The sequence below is a fragment of the Rhinatrema bivittatum genome, chromosome 2 (assembly GCF_901001135.1).
Source record: "Rhinatrema bivittatum chromosome 2, aRhiBiv1.1, whole genome shotgun sequence".
Taxonomy (NCBI): Eukaryota; Metazoa; Chordata; class Amphibia; order Gymnophiona; family Rhinatrematidae; genus Rhinatrema; species Rhinatrema bivittatum.
This window is the reverse complement of record NC_042616.1, coordinates 427777193-427794843: the sequence shown is the minus strand read 5'-3', so window position 1 is coordinate 427794843 and position 17651 is coordinate 427777193. Positions and strand designations below refer to the sequence as shown.

General features: G+C 44.6%; 1 protein-coding gene across 1 annotated transcript in view; it reads left to right on the top strand.

The window, feature by feature from the left end:
- The window catches only part of WBP2NL (WBP2 N-terminal like), a 29914-nt gene that overhangs the window by 5021 nt on the left and 7242 nt on the right, over positions 1-17651 (top strand). Inside the window, exons 4-8 of the mRNA XM_029590281.1 lie at positions 3936-4071; positions 4618-4710; positions 14135-14332; positions 15487-15612; positions 17495-17571. Coding sequence (XP_029446141.1) covers positions 3936-4071; positions 4618-4710; positions 14135-14332; positions 15487-15612; positions 17495-17571 — 630 coding nt within the window. The remainder of the gene's footprint in view (positions 1-3935; positions 4072-4617; positions 4711-14134; positions 14333-15486; positions 15613-17494; positions 17572-17651) is intronic.

The following is a 17651-nucleotide window of genomic DNA, read 5'->3' as shown; positions in this document are numbered from 1 at the left end:
GAGCGATGTTGCAGTTGCCCCAGTAATACATCTGCAGTTTTGGGAAGGCCATGCCCAAGCCTTCTTCGGTCTATCCTAAGACGTCTGAAACCATTTCTTAACCCTTATGACTTCAGAACTGTCCTACAGCTACTCATATTCTCAACCATCGACTACTGCAGCTCCCTACTGATTGGAATACCATCTTCCAACCTCAAGCGTCTCCAAATTTTGCAAAACTCAGCAGCCAGAATTCTGACAGGAATAAAGAAGAATGACCACATAACACCTATACTGATTTCACTACACTGGCTTCCAATTAAAGCCCGAATCGAACACAAATCCATGACCATCATACACAAATTACTAAACAATGAACATCAAACAATGAACGCTTACAAAGGATCATTATACGCCCCACCGGTCAAATCCACTCTAAGAAAACGTTCAATTTCGACAGCAGGGCCCACCCTATGGAACTCTCTGCCTCCGGAGCTCCGCCTAGAACCGTGCCACCAAACATTTAAGAAACTCCTAAAAACATGGCTTTTCAGAGAAGCCTTCCCAGATCCCCTAGACCACTCTGACACCGGTTAAAAGGACTTAACAGGCCACCATTGGGAGCCAAGATCCCACTCCTTCTCCCTTTTCGTAGCCTAATCCTCTTCTTTTGCCCTTCCCAACAGCACCTTTCTATTCTCACCCCCTCTCTCCTCTCTAACCTCCCTTGTCCCTCTTTCCGCACCCGGTGTCTTCTTCACGCCAAGGCATCCTGAACCATTCTACTTAAGCAAGAAAGTTAAAATACACGGATCATGTGATTGTTGATTATTATTCGTCAAAGTTTTAAAATGCCATTGTTCGTTAGGACCCCCTTATGCTATATTAGCATTTGTACATATGTTTGCATATTTATATTCTTTTAGACACTAAGGTTCATGTTACGCTTTAGCAGCGATTGTTCGATTGTACTATAGTATATGTTGTCAGACGCTATGTTTTTTATGTTTCAATGTAACGCCTCTGCCATGATTGTTCTGTTGTATTGAAAACCGATATGATTTGTATATCATACAAGAATGTCGGTATATAAGAATCCAAAATAAATAAATATATAAATCAAGGTCAAATTGGTTTAAACATAACCCCCCAGAATCCCCAAAGAAATTTTCGCTCAAACATAGGCCGCTTAACAGTCCCCCCCCCCCCCCCCCCCCCCCCATCAGAGATGCTGACTTGATGACAATAACCAGAGAGAGAGCATTTTCCATCGCCTGCCCTAAAATATGGAACTCCCTCCCAAAAGATTTGAGAACCCAACCTAACCTCAAAACTTTCAAAAAAGATCTAAAAACGTGGCTGTTTTACAAAGTCTACATTGACAATCAAACATCAGAACTACCAACCGAATCCACGAAATAACTTGTCACCAACCAGCACCAAATAAACCCTTCTCACTCAAAAATGATTTTTTTCTGGACTATAAAAAAGATTAACTTTTTGTTTATAATATGTATCCTGTTATACCTTAATTCACAATTGTTAAGAAAATATCTTTTGAATCTTGTAAACCGTTGTGATGGCTTCACCGAATGACTGTATATAAAACTCAACAAATAAATAAATACATTTTTGCAAACTGACCCTAGCAGGCTTATTACCCAGAGAAACTGGAGGCACATACTTTTCAAATTGGCAAAGAAACTGCCAGACAAATAGCACAGTACATGCTGAAACAAATAGAATAAGCATGGCAGCATATTCATTTTAACAATATTTATTCTGCCAGCCGAGGAGATGAAGTGACCATTCCAGACCCTGAGATCCTGCTGCATTTTGGTAAAAATGAGCGTGAAATTAAGGGAATATAGATCTTGTATACTGTGAAGTATGCAGATACCCAGATACTTTATATATGAGTCAGCCATCTTGAAAGGCGCAAAACAATCGGGTATTATCTCGCTGGTGATCTGATCCAATCAGGAAATCCTCAGATTTGCCTTTGTTAACTTTATAGTCCACTATGACCCCAAAAACCTCTATTCCCTGTATGTACACAGATCAGTCCAGACTCCTGGGTTTAGGCCTCCCTTCCAGCAGATGGAGACAGAAAAAGTTTAACAGTGTCAGCGCTCAGCAGTCAGGCTGCGGTTTGCAGCAGTTTCACACTTCGAGCGGGGCTGCATTGGGACCAACAGCTGCAGTCCATGGCCTCTCAGGAGGCTTAAGCAGGCAGAGTCGTTGGAAGCCGTAGTAGCCTATGGTGCAGTTGGGCTGTATGACCTCATCCGGATGTCCTGTTGTACGTGTCCAGTCAGGATGGGTATCAGCTGAGTCAGGAGCAGTTCAAATCAGCGACCGCTCAATGCCAGTGTGTCATATGACCCCAAGTTATGGTTTTGGAATGCAAATAAAAAGATTGAAATAAAAGTCCTGTGTAAATGGAATGGAAATAATCTTTGGCTACTAAATGTTCAAGTTTTTTACCTTCCCAATGTTACATAAGAACATGATATGCCATACTGGGTCAGACCAAAGGTCCATCAAGCCCGGTATCTCGTCTTCAACAGTCACAAGTACTTGGCAAGTACCCAAACATTAACAGATCCCATGCTACTAATGCCGGCAACAAGCAGTGGCTATTCCCTATTGATTAATAGCAGTTTATGGACATCTCCTCCAGGAATTTAGCCAAACCTTTTTAAAACCCAGCTACACTAGCTGCCTTAACCATATCCTCTGACAATGAATTCCAGAGCTTAATTATGCATTGAGTGAGAGAGAATTTTCTCTGATTCGTTTTAAATGTGCTACTTGCTAACTTCATGGAGTGCCCCCCTTCTTTAGCTTCTGATTTAGTTTATAATGGGATCAGTTGTCTGCTCTCCATTGCCCCTGCATAAGCCTTGGATTCACCATAAATGTCTGATGATAGAACATAGGCTGTATAAAAATCCCCTTTAGAGTAACTTTGTGCTTATCATATGTTCTTAATTTCCAGCATGCATCTTCCTTCTAATATCACTTCCCTAAATCTTACTGTGAAATTTTTCTTGTTTCTGGGGTTTGTTCTTGAAAGAAAGAAATTTTTTTTTTTTTTTTTTAAAATAAAAAGTGACTGAGTATTGTGAAAAGACAGGGGAGGGAGAAGGAACAGGACTAAAATTAATGGAGTATTTACTGGGTGTACTATACCTTGTGATTAGAAAATTGTTTGGTTTTTTTATTAACATTTTATTCAAATCCAATTCAGCAATGGGCATTTATACAAATCATACAGAACACTACCAGCAGTGCAGCTTCCTCCATTGCATTAAATAAAAATAGTAACATTTTTTCAGTTTAAACTCCGCCCCCCCCCCTTCCTCGATCAACCATCCCATGCATTTAAACTAAACATAGGGCAAAGGGAGCCCCCAGCACATAATCAAAATCTCCTTAGACTGAAGTTGGATTACTGCAGTCTTCCAAAGGTATCCAGGCAGACTGAAAAGCAGCAGCTGTGTCTCTCTGTAATGCCGCTGGGTATTGCATGAGGTATGCATTACGAAGGCGAACATGCAAAGAGGAGGTGACCTCTGCCGCTTCATTCTTCCAAAATAACGCAATTTCACATTTAGCAGCTATTAAAAGCTGCATAATTAGTTTGCTTAGTTTAACCGGTATATCGGGGATTGGCAAACAAAATTTAGATTCACTTTAGTTATCTGGCAAATATCTGGATATTCCTACCAAATATGGAATGTAGAGGCCACGTTAACGCCAGCACCTGTCTGTGGATTGAGGATATACTCTACTTAATCTCCGAGGCACAAGATACTACATAAAACAGACTTTATAACTATTTTCAAGTATATGGGCAGATAAGGATGATTTCAGAAAATATTTTTCAATATAAAAGTGTAAAATGTGCTGAGTGCATGCTCTCTCTCTTGCCTCCCTTTCTCTTGTGTCAGATGATCTTTGTAGGGAAGGGGAAAGACCCTATGCTGTCCTTCATGATGCCGTTTTACTTGGTGAAAGGATGCTCCATCGAACAGCCGGTCTTCTCTGCCAATTATATCAAAGGAACCATCCACGCGGAAGCAGGAGGTGCGTTTGTGCGAGCTTGCAAGTAGTCCCTATCCCTGGTATAGTGAGTGCTCATGTTCTTCTCTTCAGTGCTAAAATATTCCAATTCCCGCCAAAGCCCCAAAAATAAACCAACTTATGCTTGTGTAAGAGTGGAAAATAGGTCTTTAGCTCTCCTTTAGTAGCTAGAAGATAGAGCTGCAGTTGGGGAAAATAACAGATAGTACTGCTTAGCTCAGTTGGAAGCTGTTCACAAAACTGCCAGGTTCTGGGTCCTCAGTCTCAGATGAATTAAAAATAAAATACCTATATGGGACTTTTGGAGCAGTGATTGGATATTCCCTTCCCATAACTGGTGTGAACGCTGGTACTGCAGGAGCCTGAGCTGGGAGTGGAACCCTGCAACTTGTGCCTGGTAATGGAAACATTTAAACCCTCAGGCTGCTGACATTAATTTTCTGGTATGTGGCGGGGGTAACCCTTGTAATGTATTCCTGTTGTATGGACTCGCATGAGCTCTGTTGCTGGTTCATTCCCTCTTTCTTCTCTTTGCATTTTGGTGCACAGGTGGCTGGGAAGGGCAGGCATCGTTCAGGCTGACCTTCAATAGTGGAGGGGCGATTGAGTTTGGGCAACTGATGTTTAAAGTGGCCACAGACGGTAAGCATTCTCCGCTTCTGGTTTTCTGTAAGTACCATTCTTGAGGACTGGATGACTTCCACCTGTGCATGGCTTGAGTTGAATCTGCCGAAATTATCCAGGTGCCACATGCATTAAAAAAACAGGTCCTCCTTTAGTAGGACTTGAGCAGATAACTGCAGGTTCACAGTGTTATCACATTGAGCATATATAGATGATTTCGGTAACTGGGCAACACATCTGGATTATATAGAGCAGTGGAAATACAAGCCATGGTATTTTTCACCAAATGGAGAGCTGTTCTGCTGCAGGCTCAGACTCTCAACTAACTTGCACAGCTCCCAAGCACTAGAAGGAAGAAGTCACAATGCTGAGAGGAGGCGTTCCATAAAGGTATATGTACTCCAAAAAGTACAAATGTATGAACCATTAAAACTCAAACCAGATGAATTTCAGCCTGTTCAAGTTAGATGGAATATTTGTGTTTTCCCTGCGAATCTGGGGAACATGTTGAATGAAATTATAAAAAAAAAAAAGAAATCAAAAGGTGATTTGAAAAGTTTTTGTTATGGATTAAAAAAAAAATTGAAAAGAAATCTGCCAATTCAGTTAATTCTGAATAAAATGGTTCAAAAATCTGAGGTAAAGTTTTTGAAAGCCAAACCTAATTCCCTGTACGTACCCAGATCAGTCCAGACTCCTGGGTTTTGCCTCCCTTCCAGCAGATGGAAACAGAGAAAATTTCTCAGGCATCGCCTTATAATCCGGTGTGCCACCTTCTACTCTTCAGTATTTCTCTGTCTCCAGCAGATGGAGGTGGTGCAAAACCTGCGGTTCTGTACCCAGCTTTAAGAAAAGAAGAAAAAAAGGAGATAGAGAAGAAGATCATTCTGCCTCCTGGGGGGGGGGGGTGTTGCTAGGTCCTGATGGGACCATCCCCCCCCTGATTGTAGCAAGCAGGGGTTGGGAACCCCAAATTTGGCTCTCCTGGGTGCCAGGGGTGATAGCAAAATGTTTCAGATATGCCAGATGGGGTTTGAATAGCATTTCATTTCCATAAAATAACCATTAAAAAAAAATAAATCTATGTTTTGGGGATGATACTTCTAAGCATGCAGCTGCCATTGAAACTAGATGTGGACCCATGAATGTTTGACTCAAATTTACTTTGTGTAATTTATTTATTTATTTATTTGGCATTTTTATATACCGATATTCATGTAACAAGTTACAAATCACCTCGGTTTACATTCAAACAATTTTGCACAAGGCTGCATTACATTGAAACAGGGAGAACAAAACTTGGAACCAATAACTAGGGCAAAACATTTAGATAACTTGGTTGGAGTATTACATTTGATGAAAAGTTAATGGTATGTCAGACCTAGGAGCGGCTTGCTAGTGAGTTGGTTCAACTAACAACGCTGCCTGAATATGAACCTGAATGGTCATCCGAATTGGGCAAAGGCTTTGCAAAACAACCATGTCTTTAATCTTTTCTTGAAGGTGTTTGGGCATTGTTCTAGTCTGAGCTCCGGTAGGAGGGAGTTCCATTGCATCGGTCCCAAAGTGGAGAAGGCTCTCTTCCTTAATGTGGATTTAAAAGGGTGGGCCTGCAGGGTGTCTCTGTACGCTGATCTCACTGGTCTGGAGGGCATGTGCTGGCGAAATGGGAACTTGAGGTCCAGAGGGGCGATATTGTGGATGGCTTTATGGATGATCGTTAGAACTTTGTAAGAGATTCTGTATTTGATTGGGAGCCAGTGCAGGTTCCGCAGGATGAGTGTTATGTGGCTTGGGTTGGATTCAACCTGCTTCATACCTGACTCAAAATCCCAGAAGAGGCCCAGCTGTTTGAGGGTGGGAAGAACTAGGGGAGAGTGAATGCTAAGTAGAGACCACTAAAGGACTGCATTCTACATATTCTGTGTTTTCCCTAAAAGAGGATATTAAAGTTGCCTGAGAGATCCTCAGAGTATCTGAATAGGCATTTTTTATTTATTTTTTATTTTTGTACTTTTTTCATTTTGGAGGAGAGAACAGTTGTCCCTTCTGTGCGACATCCTAACAGTGGTAACCTGGCTTCGGTATCTTTTTTTTTTTGTGTGTGTGAAGTTTCCTAGAGCAAAGCACCATACACAGATCACACAATATGGACAAAAACTTTGTAAGGCAAATAGTAACAGCAAACAAATTAGATATGTAGAGAAAAGAGCACTGAGTTAAGGGGCCAGCTGTCTGAACAGTGAATCGTGGCTTAGCTCTTGCACCCAGCTCCAGCTCTTTGGTTCAGTGAGGCTGGCGAGTGCTGCAGAAGCCACGGTCCCTTGGCGAGAGGGGAGTTGCAGCCATCACTCAGTGGTGATAGCTGCTGGCTGACTGCAGGACCCGAAAGGGGAACCATGGCCCAGATCTGAGGGACTCGGTTCATCGCAGCCAAGGCTGGGCTAAGAATGGGGGCGCTAGTTGGAGAAAGAGCCCCGGTGGCTACAAGTGAAGAACATTTAGCTCCCTCAGCCTTAAACCTCCGGTTGCCTCCTTAGGGTGAGATCATTTTTGTCAGGTCGAGCTAACAGAGTGGTGGGGCTAGTTAGGCAGAAAAAAAAAGACAAGTGAGCTCAGACCAAAAGAGCAAAAGATGCAAACGTAAATTACATACTGGTAATGATAGATATATCCGCTGCCTTCGATACTTTAAATCATACCATACTCCTGTCTAACCTACAGCAAATTGGGATCACAAATACAGCTTTACAATGGTTTACATCATTTCTACAAAACCATCCACAGAGAATATCCTTAGGAAAATCAAAATCTGACTGGTACACAACTAATACGGGTGTCCCACAAGGCTCATCCTTATCTGCACTACTTTTTAATATCTATCTCTTACCTCTTTGTCGACTTCTAGATGGTTTAAACTTAAATTTCAAACTATACGCAGACGATATCCAATTTATCCTACCTTTCACTGAAACATGGCCCAAAACACTTTCACTACTTCAAATTTATCTAGAAACAATAAAAACCTGGTTAGCTCACAATCGACTCAAACTGAACGCAGCGAAAACAGAACTAATTTACTTATCTACTATTCCTGATTCCACTCAACACCCTCCAAAAACATTCACTTTTGATGGACAATCTATATCAATAACTAACCATGCTAGAAACCTTGGCATAACAGTAGATTCTAAGTTATCTCTATCAAAACACATATCAGAAACAGTCAAAAAATCATTTTTCAAGATACACATGTTAAAAAAACTAAAGCCACTTCTGCTGTCATCAGACTTCCGAACCGTAGCACAAGCTTTAATATTATCAAATCTGGATTATTGTAATGCACTATACATTGGACTCCCACTATCATCTTTACACCCACTTCAGCTTATCCAGAATGCTACTGCTAGACTGATTTTCAACCTTCCTAAAAGAGAACATATCTCCCCAGTACTCCAACATTTACACTGGCTTCCCATTACTCACCGCATAAAATACAAAATCTTAACCACTATCCACAACCTACTTTATAACCCCAATTCTATATGGCTCTGCTCTATGCTACACATATATAAACCAACAAGACAGCTCCGTTCCACAGACAAATGTTTACTGGAAATTCCGTCAGTCAGATCTACTAGCTTAGCCCTAACAAGAAACAGAGCTTTCTCAGTTTTTGGTCCTTCCTTGTGGAACTCTATACCAGACAGTATCCGATTGACATCTAATCGAAATGAATTCAAAAAGATGGTTAAAACCTTTCTATTTAATGAAGCATACAATCTCAGTACCACTATTTAAATGTTTACTCTGAATTACCCATATCTGCTTGATACTTGTAAAGAAAGAACTATTTCTGTTTTTATTGTGTCTTATGTTCAAATTGTTTTTATTGTGCATGTAAATTGTAAACCGCCTAGACGGACACGTAAGTGACCCCATGTGCGGTATATAAAAAACTTTTAAATAAATAAATAAATAAAACTTAAATGTTACTGGAATGGTTGGAGGAAGAGGTTTGAGAACAGTTTGTAAGACTTTAAATAAACTACCGGTAGGTAGGTTGTGTTGGTGGTGGAGCGGGGAAGGGAGCAGGGGACAAAATATTTTTCATTTCTTCCTCTGTTCCTTCTTTTCTGGTAAAATTCTTGCCATTTTATAGAACCTGGTAACCATCAGGGTTGCCTTCTGCGGTATGTGACCCGTGCACTTGTACAGGGTCTGCAGCCACTGTTGGTTCAGAGAGACACATCTGCCTACAGCAGGTGAGGAGGAGGAGGAAAGGATTGCTCCATCTCATCCTGCTACACCAGTCCAGCTCTGACAAGTGGGTTATTTCCCCTTACCAGCAGATGGAGACAAACACCACTGTTTTCCTGTGTGACATCACAACCACTACTTGGTTGCTAACAGCAGGAATCCAGTATTTTCTGCTTCCAGCAGATGGTAGGACTGAAGTGGTCCAGCAGCTAGCAGAGGGTCTGCTCTCAGACCCCTGGCCCAAACCACTGGTCACAGCCAGAAGCGCGAGCCCTTGTTTGCTCCTTAACCCTGAAGGGGTCCCTGGTTGAGCTTTGGCCATATAGTGAGCCATAAAAAAAAAAAACAGGGAGTTTTTCCCTTTGTCTTCTCTGTTTGTAATAGTTTTCCCTGCTCCTGTGCCTGTGGTGAATGGTTTTGTCTCACGCTTTCTGGCTTCTTCTCTTTAACACCCCCTCCTCTCATGTTGACAAAAAAAAAGGAAATGTAAGAGTAATGAGGAGGAGATAAAGAAAGGACATGGAGCTACCGACTTGGTGGTGCTGGGGCAGAGTCTGACGCGGTGCGATTGTATTCTCCCTCTCTTTCTCATGACGGATTGCGGTGGTGCGACGCTGCAGTTGTGATGCGCCATTGTGAGGCCTGCAGTGTGCTGCAAGTGGCCAGAGAGAAAGGAGGGTCTGTGCATGGCATGCCGTCGCATGGGGGAGGTTCTGGGCAATTGTTCTAATGCTGGCCTTGATCTTTCTCAACCCCCCGACAGTTTTATTTTTTTGGCACGCTGGATCTGGTAGACCCTGACACGCGGTCAGTTGCGCGGGCTGCAGAGGCGGCGACCATTTTGAAGTCAGCCACATGCTCTGGTCTGGAAGCCCCTGAGTCGGCTGGGACTCCCGGGGAAGTTAGATTCACTGCCTGTATTACTGCTGGAGGTGGAGGCAGGGAAACCACAGCAGGATACAAAGTCTGCTTTGGCCCCAGGTTCCAGGGGAGATTATTCACTGGAACTTTTGAATTTTTTGAGGCAAGCCTTTTGTGCTTACTCTAAGCCCGGGTTGTGGTCTGGTGGGGCCACAACCAGGGTGTTGGGTGATGGCTTGTTGGTCCTCCCTCTTCTGTTTCCGGCCAAGAGGGCACAGGCATCCATTGAGGCCCCGGGGCCCTCTTGGGAGTACTCAGGAACTATAGGCCATCCAGGGGATGGTGACAGTATGGAGACCTTGGAGGAGGGAGAGGTCACTCCCACCCCAGAGGCAGATTCCGTTATCTGTTTCTTTCACAGAGACAAGATAAGTGCTTTGATTGATCAGGTGATTGCTTGTCTTCACCTGGAAGACTCGCAGCTGCAGGAGACTTTGAAATTAGGATTCTATTATTAAGGGTAAACAAAAGACCACTACAGCTTTCCCCCTCCAGCCGGAGGTGGAGGAGATGATGCTGGTTGAGTGGGAATCCTCGGAGTTGGGTCTTCAGAGCGTTAACCTCCTTCAGCGATTGTATCCTCTTCCTCTGGCTGAGATGCAGAAGTTTTTTCTCAGGTCCCGGTTGTGGGTGCCCTGGTGACAGCCATCACCAGGCGTACCATCATTCTGGTGGAAGGGGGTGTGTCCTTGAAGGATCCGCAGGAAAGGAGCCATCTTTGTGGAATTTGTTCATCCTCGTCGTTGAAGGCTGTCCAGATTTCTATTTGTTCAGCTATGGTGGTGCGGGCGCTTCTTTGCTGGATCCAATAGCTACCACAGAGCAGAGAGAGAGCCCAGATGGAGTTGGCGGCTGCTTTTTTCGCATATGCATTGTATGACTTATTATGTAGCTCGTCCTGTTCGGTGGCGCTTTCGGTAGCAGTACGGTTACTGTGGCTTCAGAATTGGGCTGCTGACTTGAGGTCTAAGGCCTGATTGGGAAGTTGCCTTTTAAAGGCAAGCTGCTGTTTGGGGAGGTCCTGGACCAATTGATGAAGAACGTCAGAGACTCAAAGCCCCAGTGATTACCTGAGGATAGGGGCCACTCCTTTTAAAGGGGGAGCAGAGAATGAGGGCTGTTTTGAGCTTCTCAAAGGTACTATCTGGGTCTGCAGTTCTTGGGAACATCTCCATGACTTATTCTGGGCCAAGAAGCTGGTTCAGACCTTTCATGGAGCCAGAAGACAGAGACCTGATACCAGCTCGGCCACAGGGGCTGGCAGAGCCGGTTCCTGTAGGAGGATACCTATGCCTTGCCTTTGCAAGTTTTATGGGAAACAGAATGTCCAGTCAGTGGGTACTAGGGATTGATCACTCAGGGTATGCATTGGACCTTTGTTGTTCCATTAGAAATGTCTTTCTGGTGTCGCCTTGTTCTGTTCCGGCCAAGCAACAGGCTGCCTTGAGACTTTATTGAAGCTTCAGCTCCTGCAGTCAGTAGCACCAGTGCCCCCTATCTGAATGGGTTAAGGGCCACTATTCCATTTATTTTGTGGTGCCCAAGAAGGGTGGGCCTTTTCAGCCCATCTTAGATCTTAAGGGTGCAAATCGCTGCCTACGGATTCTATATTTTAGCATGGAATCGCTGAGGTCTGTACTCACCATGATTCATCAGGGGGAGTTTCTATGCTCCCTGACAGAGGCCTACCTTTACATTCTGATCCAAGAAAAGGATCAGAGGTATCTGTGTTTTTATGGCTGCAAGGACACTTTCAGCTCCGAGCGCTGTCCTTTGGTCTAGCAACCACGCCATTGGTGTTTACCAAGGTAGTGGTCATAGTAGTGGTGGTGCTTTGACACGAGAGAATTGTGGTGCACCCCTATCTTGATGACTTGCTAATCTGCACACTATTGACAAGGAAGCGGTGTCTCAGGGTAGGTGGTCTCTGATGGAGGCTTCTTAGCCCATCAGCAGACTGGAGACCAGGGCCATTCAGTTGGCGCTCCTTCATGTTCTCCCTCTGATTCAGGGGAGGGTCAGTTGCGTCTTCTCGGACAATGCCATGGCAGTGGCATATGTGAATTGGCAAGGGAGACCCCGGAGTCAGAGAGTTTCATTGGAGAAGTCACGCCTGTTCCTGTGGGCAGAGAGGAACTTGCAGTTGCTGTCGGCAGTGCATATTGCCAGTCAGGAAAAAGTTCAGGCCAACTTTCTCAGCTAGCACCAGTTGTATTCTGGAGAATGGGAGTTGAGTCGGATGTGTTTTGCTGGATTTGTTGCAGATAGGATTACCACAGGTGGCTCTAATGGCAACCCAATGGAATGCTAAGGTAGATCAGGTTTTCAGCTGGCATCAGGAACGGGGGTCATTGGGCATCGACGCCCTAGTGTAGCCCTGGCTGGAGGGTATGCTTCTATATGGCTTTCCCTTCATGTGTGCTCATAGGCAGGCTGCTCTGAATAGTGTAATTGGAAAGCAACTGGGCCAGTCTGGTGGCGCTGGATTGGCCTTACCGACTGTGGTACGTGAACCTTGTGCAGTTGTGAGTGGATTGGCTCTTTCGTCTGCCAAGAGCATGGGGTCTTTTGGTTTAAAAACTTGTGGTCATGGAGGATCCAGCTCCATTTTGTCTTACTCTTTAAGTGGAAATGAATCCACAAGAAAGGGTATTCCTCTGCGATGATTTCTACACTTTTGCAGGCCAACAAATTGCCCACATCTTTGACTTATATCCATGTTTGGCTACTGTTTGAGCAATTTTGTGGTTTCAGGTTGGAGTCTTCTTGGCGGGCAGAGGTGCCCTGTATTCTGGTCTTTTGTAAAGGTGTCCTTGATAAGGGACTCGCCTTGAATTCCTTGAAAGTGCAAGTGGCCGCCATTTCCTGCTGCCAGGGGCCGCTTGGTGGTGTCTCCCTAGCGGCTCATCCAGATGTGTCCTGCTTCTTGAGAGGTGTGAAGAAGTTGTGGCCCCCACTTTCCTCCCATTGTTTCCCTGTGGGATTTTAATTTGGTGTTGAAGGCTCTTTGAGCCTCCTGAAACAGTCCTCACTGAAGGACATTTCCCCGAATACGGCATTCCTGGCGGCAATTCGTTCCGTGCAACGGGTTTTGTCCCTTTTTTTAATGATCTCCTCGAGTGTGGTTATCTTCTGACCGGTGCTGCTGCTTATTTCTAAGGTGAATTATGCTTTTCACATAAACCCAAGTGATTTCCCTTCTGGCGTTTTCTTGGCAGGAGTGTGGGCCGTCGTTCTGGTCCCTCCAGCGTCTAGATGTACGCAGGATGGTTCTGCGCAATTTGGAATTTACTAATGACTTCTGCAAGTCGGACAAGTTGTCTGTCCTGTTTGGAGTCCATTTAAAGGAGAGGCTGTCACTAAGGCTACCTTGGCTCACTGGATAAAGGACACTATTGATTCGGCTTATTTACTTAAAGGTAAGCCTCCTGAACTGTTCCAACAGGGCGCAATCTGCGTCCTGAGTGGAGGGGCATGCTCTCACATCCGCTGACATTTGCAGAGCGGCTACGTGGTCATCCCTGGATTCCTTTGTGAGGCATTATCGACTGGACATGCTTGCGCGGGAGGAGTCCGCTTATAGGACTGGAGAGCAGGTGGGGGATTTACGGGCAGCCCTCATTTCCACCCAGGTAATTGATACTTCGGTACTTCCCACTTGTCAGGGCTGGACTGGTGAGCAAGATGAGATGGAAGGAGAAATTTTCTTACCCGTTAATTTCCTTTCCATTAGTCCTGCTACACCAGTCCAAGACTCACCCAGAAAGCATGACTGGGCCACTGTTGGACTGTTCTGGTTAGGATTATGCTGAAGGCTGAGTTTGGGCATTTACTCCTAGTGCGGTTCCCTTTGTGGTGTTCTTTTCCTTCTCCTGCTAGGGCAAGAGAAATTTTTGTTTCATGGTTGAATTTATCAATAGTTGATGTTTCGTGTGTATAAAGGATGTGACCCTAACACCACCTCCTAAGTAGTGGATGTGATGTCACACAGGAAAACAGTGTTGTCTGCTTCCATTTGCTGGTAGGGGAAAATAATCCACTTGACATGGCTGGATTGGTGTAGCAGGACTAATGGTAAGAAAATGTCTCCTTACTGCTTCTTGCACAGGTGCCGATGGCAATAAAGCCAGCCCTGATAACCACTTTTACATTCTTTTATCGCCTTCTGTTCTGTTTGTTATTGCACTACAAGCCCATGAGATTGTATATTGGATGATGCGGAAGCCTGCAAGACTTACATTGTAAACTTCCTTTTTCCTAGCTTCTCGAGGGACCCCGGCACAGTCTGCAAGTTTTGGCTATGTACCGTCTCCAGGGGGGTATGCACCTTCTCCTGGGGGATATGCACCTCCTCCAGGGGCCTATGCACCGAATGGGCCATACCCCTATGCACCACCAACAATGAATGGATATGGTCCTGCCCCACAGCCAATGGGTTACCCCTATGCACCCCCTGCAGGTAAAAGATTCACCTTTTACTAAGCATAGAGAAGGAGAGAGGAGAACAGTTTTTTTTATTCATTCCACTCAAGATGCACCTGTATATTGGAAGTTTATTATCGTAGCTAATAGAATTGCTGTTGTTTACAAAAGACTTTATTACTTCACAATCTAAAGTGCTGCCTAGTGACAGAGAAGTGACTATTATTCTTTCTAAAGCACTATTGGTATCAATGAACAGAGGAAGGTTAAAAAGTCCTTAACTTGCCATGCTTACGAATTCTAAGTGCCAGCAGATTAAAGCAAGTTCAGCCCTCTGGGTGCTTTGGGTCCATGAGTGTGATTAATGCTATTGGTATTTGGCCCTGTCTTAGCAATATGTTAAAGTAGGGTGCTCATGGGAGTAGCCACCTTCTTCTCATGTATAGCAGTGTAAAGACATATTTCTTCACAAGAAGGGTGACGGATAACATGGAACAGCCTTATCGTGATGGTAAGAGTTATGTGAATTCAAGAATGCTGAGGATTCCCTGCATCTCTCCCAGGCTCAGAGAAAGCCAGGATAGAAGTGGAGATCAAGTAGGGTCTGTGATATCATAGTAGGAAGGGAAGATGGATAGATGCTCTGGACCTTGCCTTTATATTCTGTTTCCTTTTTTACGTCCTCTAATTTCTCTTCCCAGTTTACACGAGCCCACTGCATCACAGCGACACTTCTCTGCCAGAGGACATGCACCGGGACTCCTTCTAGAGTCCTGCAGGCATGGCACCTGAATACAGCCACTGGCTTTCACTATTGAACAATGGCCAAGGCTTCCCTCTCCCATCCCAGGGGCTGTGAGTGCTGCCTCTGCAGTTTTCCCCAGCCCGAGAGTGGAAGACCTAAGCCAAGGATTGAACTAGGGTCTCTCTGAGCTCTCAGACTGGCCCATTTTCTATCTGTGTAATGTGTGAGGACGTCCTGTTACAGGCTAGGATGGGAAGTGCGGGTTTTTTTTTTGTTTTTTTTTTAAGGGAGGATTATAAAAGTTGTATGTAGAGGTTTACCCTGTTTTACTACTCTAGAACTGAAGGTACTCTGTATTTCTTCTTTCAGGGGATAAAAATGGATGTAACTTTTAGAGTGTTGTAAATATTTTCTTAACATTTGTTTTTGTTTGTTTTCATTGTCAGGCATGTACCCACCACCTCCCGAGATGAATCCCATGTACATGGCTCCCCCTCCCCCTTACCCAGGCCCCCCTGCCGCTGACCCGTCGGCACCTTCAGCACCCACCTGGACGGAGCCTGGGATGCCAGGTGAGGGGAAGCTTCCTATTGCCCATGGGATTCTGTGTGTGCCTGAAATAAGTGACTCTCTTTGTGTAGGGTAATTTACCGTACTTACTTCAAAAACGTGTACTGCACCCAGTCGCCAGTGTGTTTTTGAGGCAGGGATCAGTAGGAAATAAAATTCCAAAGGAAAGAATCATATGAAACTTTCTTAAGTCCCTGTTCAAAAGATAGAAGTTCACTATTACCTCTGTGCGCAGTAGGCCCCATAAGATGGCATTTCAGGAACCTGGCAGCGCTGGGTATTGGAGCCCGCCAGCCAGAAAGGGAGCATTCACAGTAGACAGCTGTCTCACAGTAATCACATGACTGAGGTCATAGTATTTAGCATAGGTATCCTTTGTAAGGGCCTGATCTACAAAAGGACTTTTCTCATGTATAGGAATTATGCTTAGAGCATAGGCTACCTTAGTGATGTCACAGGCATCATGAGATGAGTCTGTTTGTAGGGTGACTATGCTGTGATGAAAAAAAGTGGGGGCCGGCTCTCGATCCGTGCTAGGAATTTGACTAGCAGCCGGTACTTGGGGGCGATGCTCAGGTTTGGAGGTTGTACAGTTAAAATTTATCCTCATGTTTCCTCTCAACAAATATACATTTAGTTAAAAAAAAAATTGAGCAAAGTAACTGAGTTGGTTTTTCTACCTTTTACAAGGTAATGAATGTTGAAGATGCAGGCGTTCAGGACTAATTTATCCACAGCACAGCTACTTTATTACTCTCTTAACTGATTTTAATTTTGGAGGACTGAACCAGTGCTCCATTAAAGGCCCAAGATGACTATAGGCAGAATAATTATAATTTGACCTCCAGCGTGCTCCTGGGTGGAAGTGGCTTTATTGTTTTATGAAACTCCCTGGGAGATGGTAAAGCAGAGCAGGATGAAAGGGGGCTGACTTCGGATGAATGCACAGTGTGCTGGATTTTCAATACACTTGTTTTACTGTAGATGATCAAAGGTAGGAAAAAACCTTAGTAACGCTAGAGGGGCTGTTTTGCTTGCCAATACTTTACCAGTTCTAAAGCAAATTTGCAGGTTTAGAAGTAGTCTCCAAATCCAGCCGGTGCAACTCTTGAGAGATCTTCTGCATACAAACAGGCCGATACAGTTAACCCGCCATTGGACGCGCGTTTTCCCTTACCCCTTATTCAGTAAGGGGCGGAAAACGCGCGTCCAACCCGCCGAACCTAATAGCGCCCTCAGCATGCAAATGCATGTTGATGGCCCTATTAGGTATTCCCACGCGATTCAGTAAGTAAAATGTGCAGTCAAGCCGCACATTTTACTTTCAGAAATTCTTCCGGCACCGGGAAAGTGCACAGAAAAGCAGTAAAAACTGATTTTCTGTGCACCCTCCAACTTAATATCATGGCGATATTAAGTCGGAGGTCCCAAAGAGTAAAAAAAGAAAAAAAAATTTGAAGTCGGCCGGCGGCTGTCAGGTCAAAAACTGGACGCTCAATATTGCCGGCGTCCGGTTTCTGAGCCCGTGGCTGTTAGCGGGCTCGAGAACCGACCCCGGCAAAATTGAGCGTCGGCTGTCAAACCCAACTTCTGTCAAAAAGGAGGCGCTAGGGACGTGCTAGTTTCCCTAGCGCCTCCTTTTGCCCGTTTCTACCGCCGGGCCTCATTTAAATACTGTATCGAGAGCACAGGCGAGTGGTCTGTGCGCGCGCCGGGAGAGCGGGCATTTGCCCGCTCTTCCGCGGACTTTACTGAATCGGCCCGAAAGTTTCTGGACAAGTTGCCAAGTATCATTGACTAGAAGGGAAATGCTAAATGTCCACCTTGTCAAGATTTTCTCAGCTGTCACTGCTGCTGGCTGCATTTCTTGTTTTGTCCCTGCAGGTGGCAGCAAAGCGGCAGAAGCTGCATCCAGTGCTTACTATAACCCAGCCAACCCACACAACGTATACATGCCCATGGTAAGAAATTGGACTCCTTTTCCCCTGAGCCCTCCATACACACAAAGGGGTTACATAGCGAGCTAAATTAATGTCATATA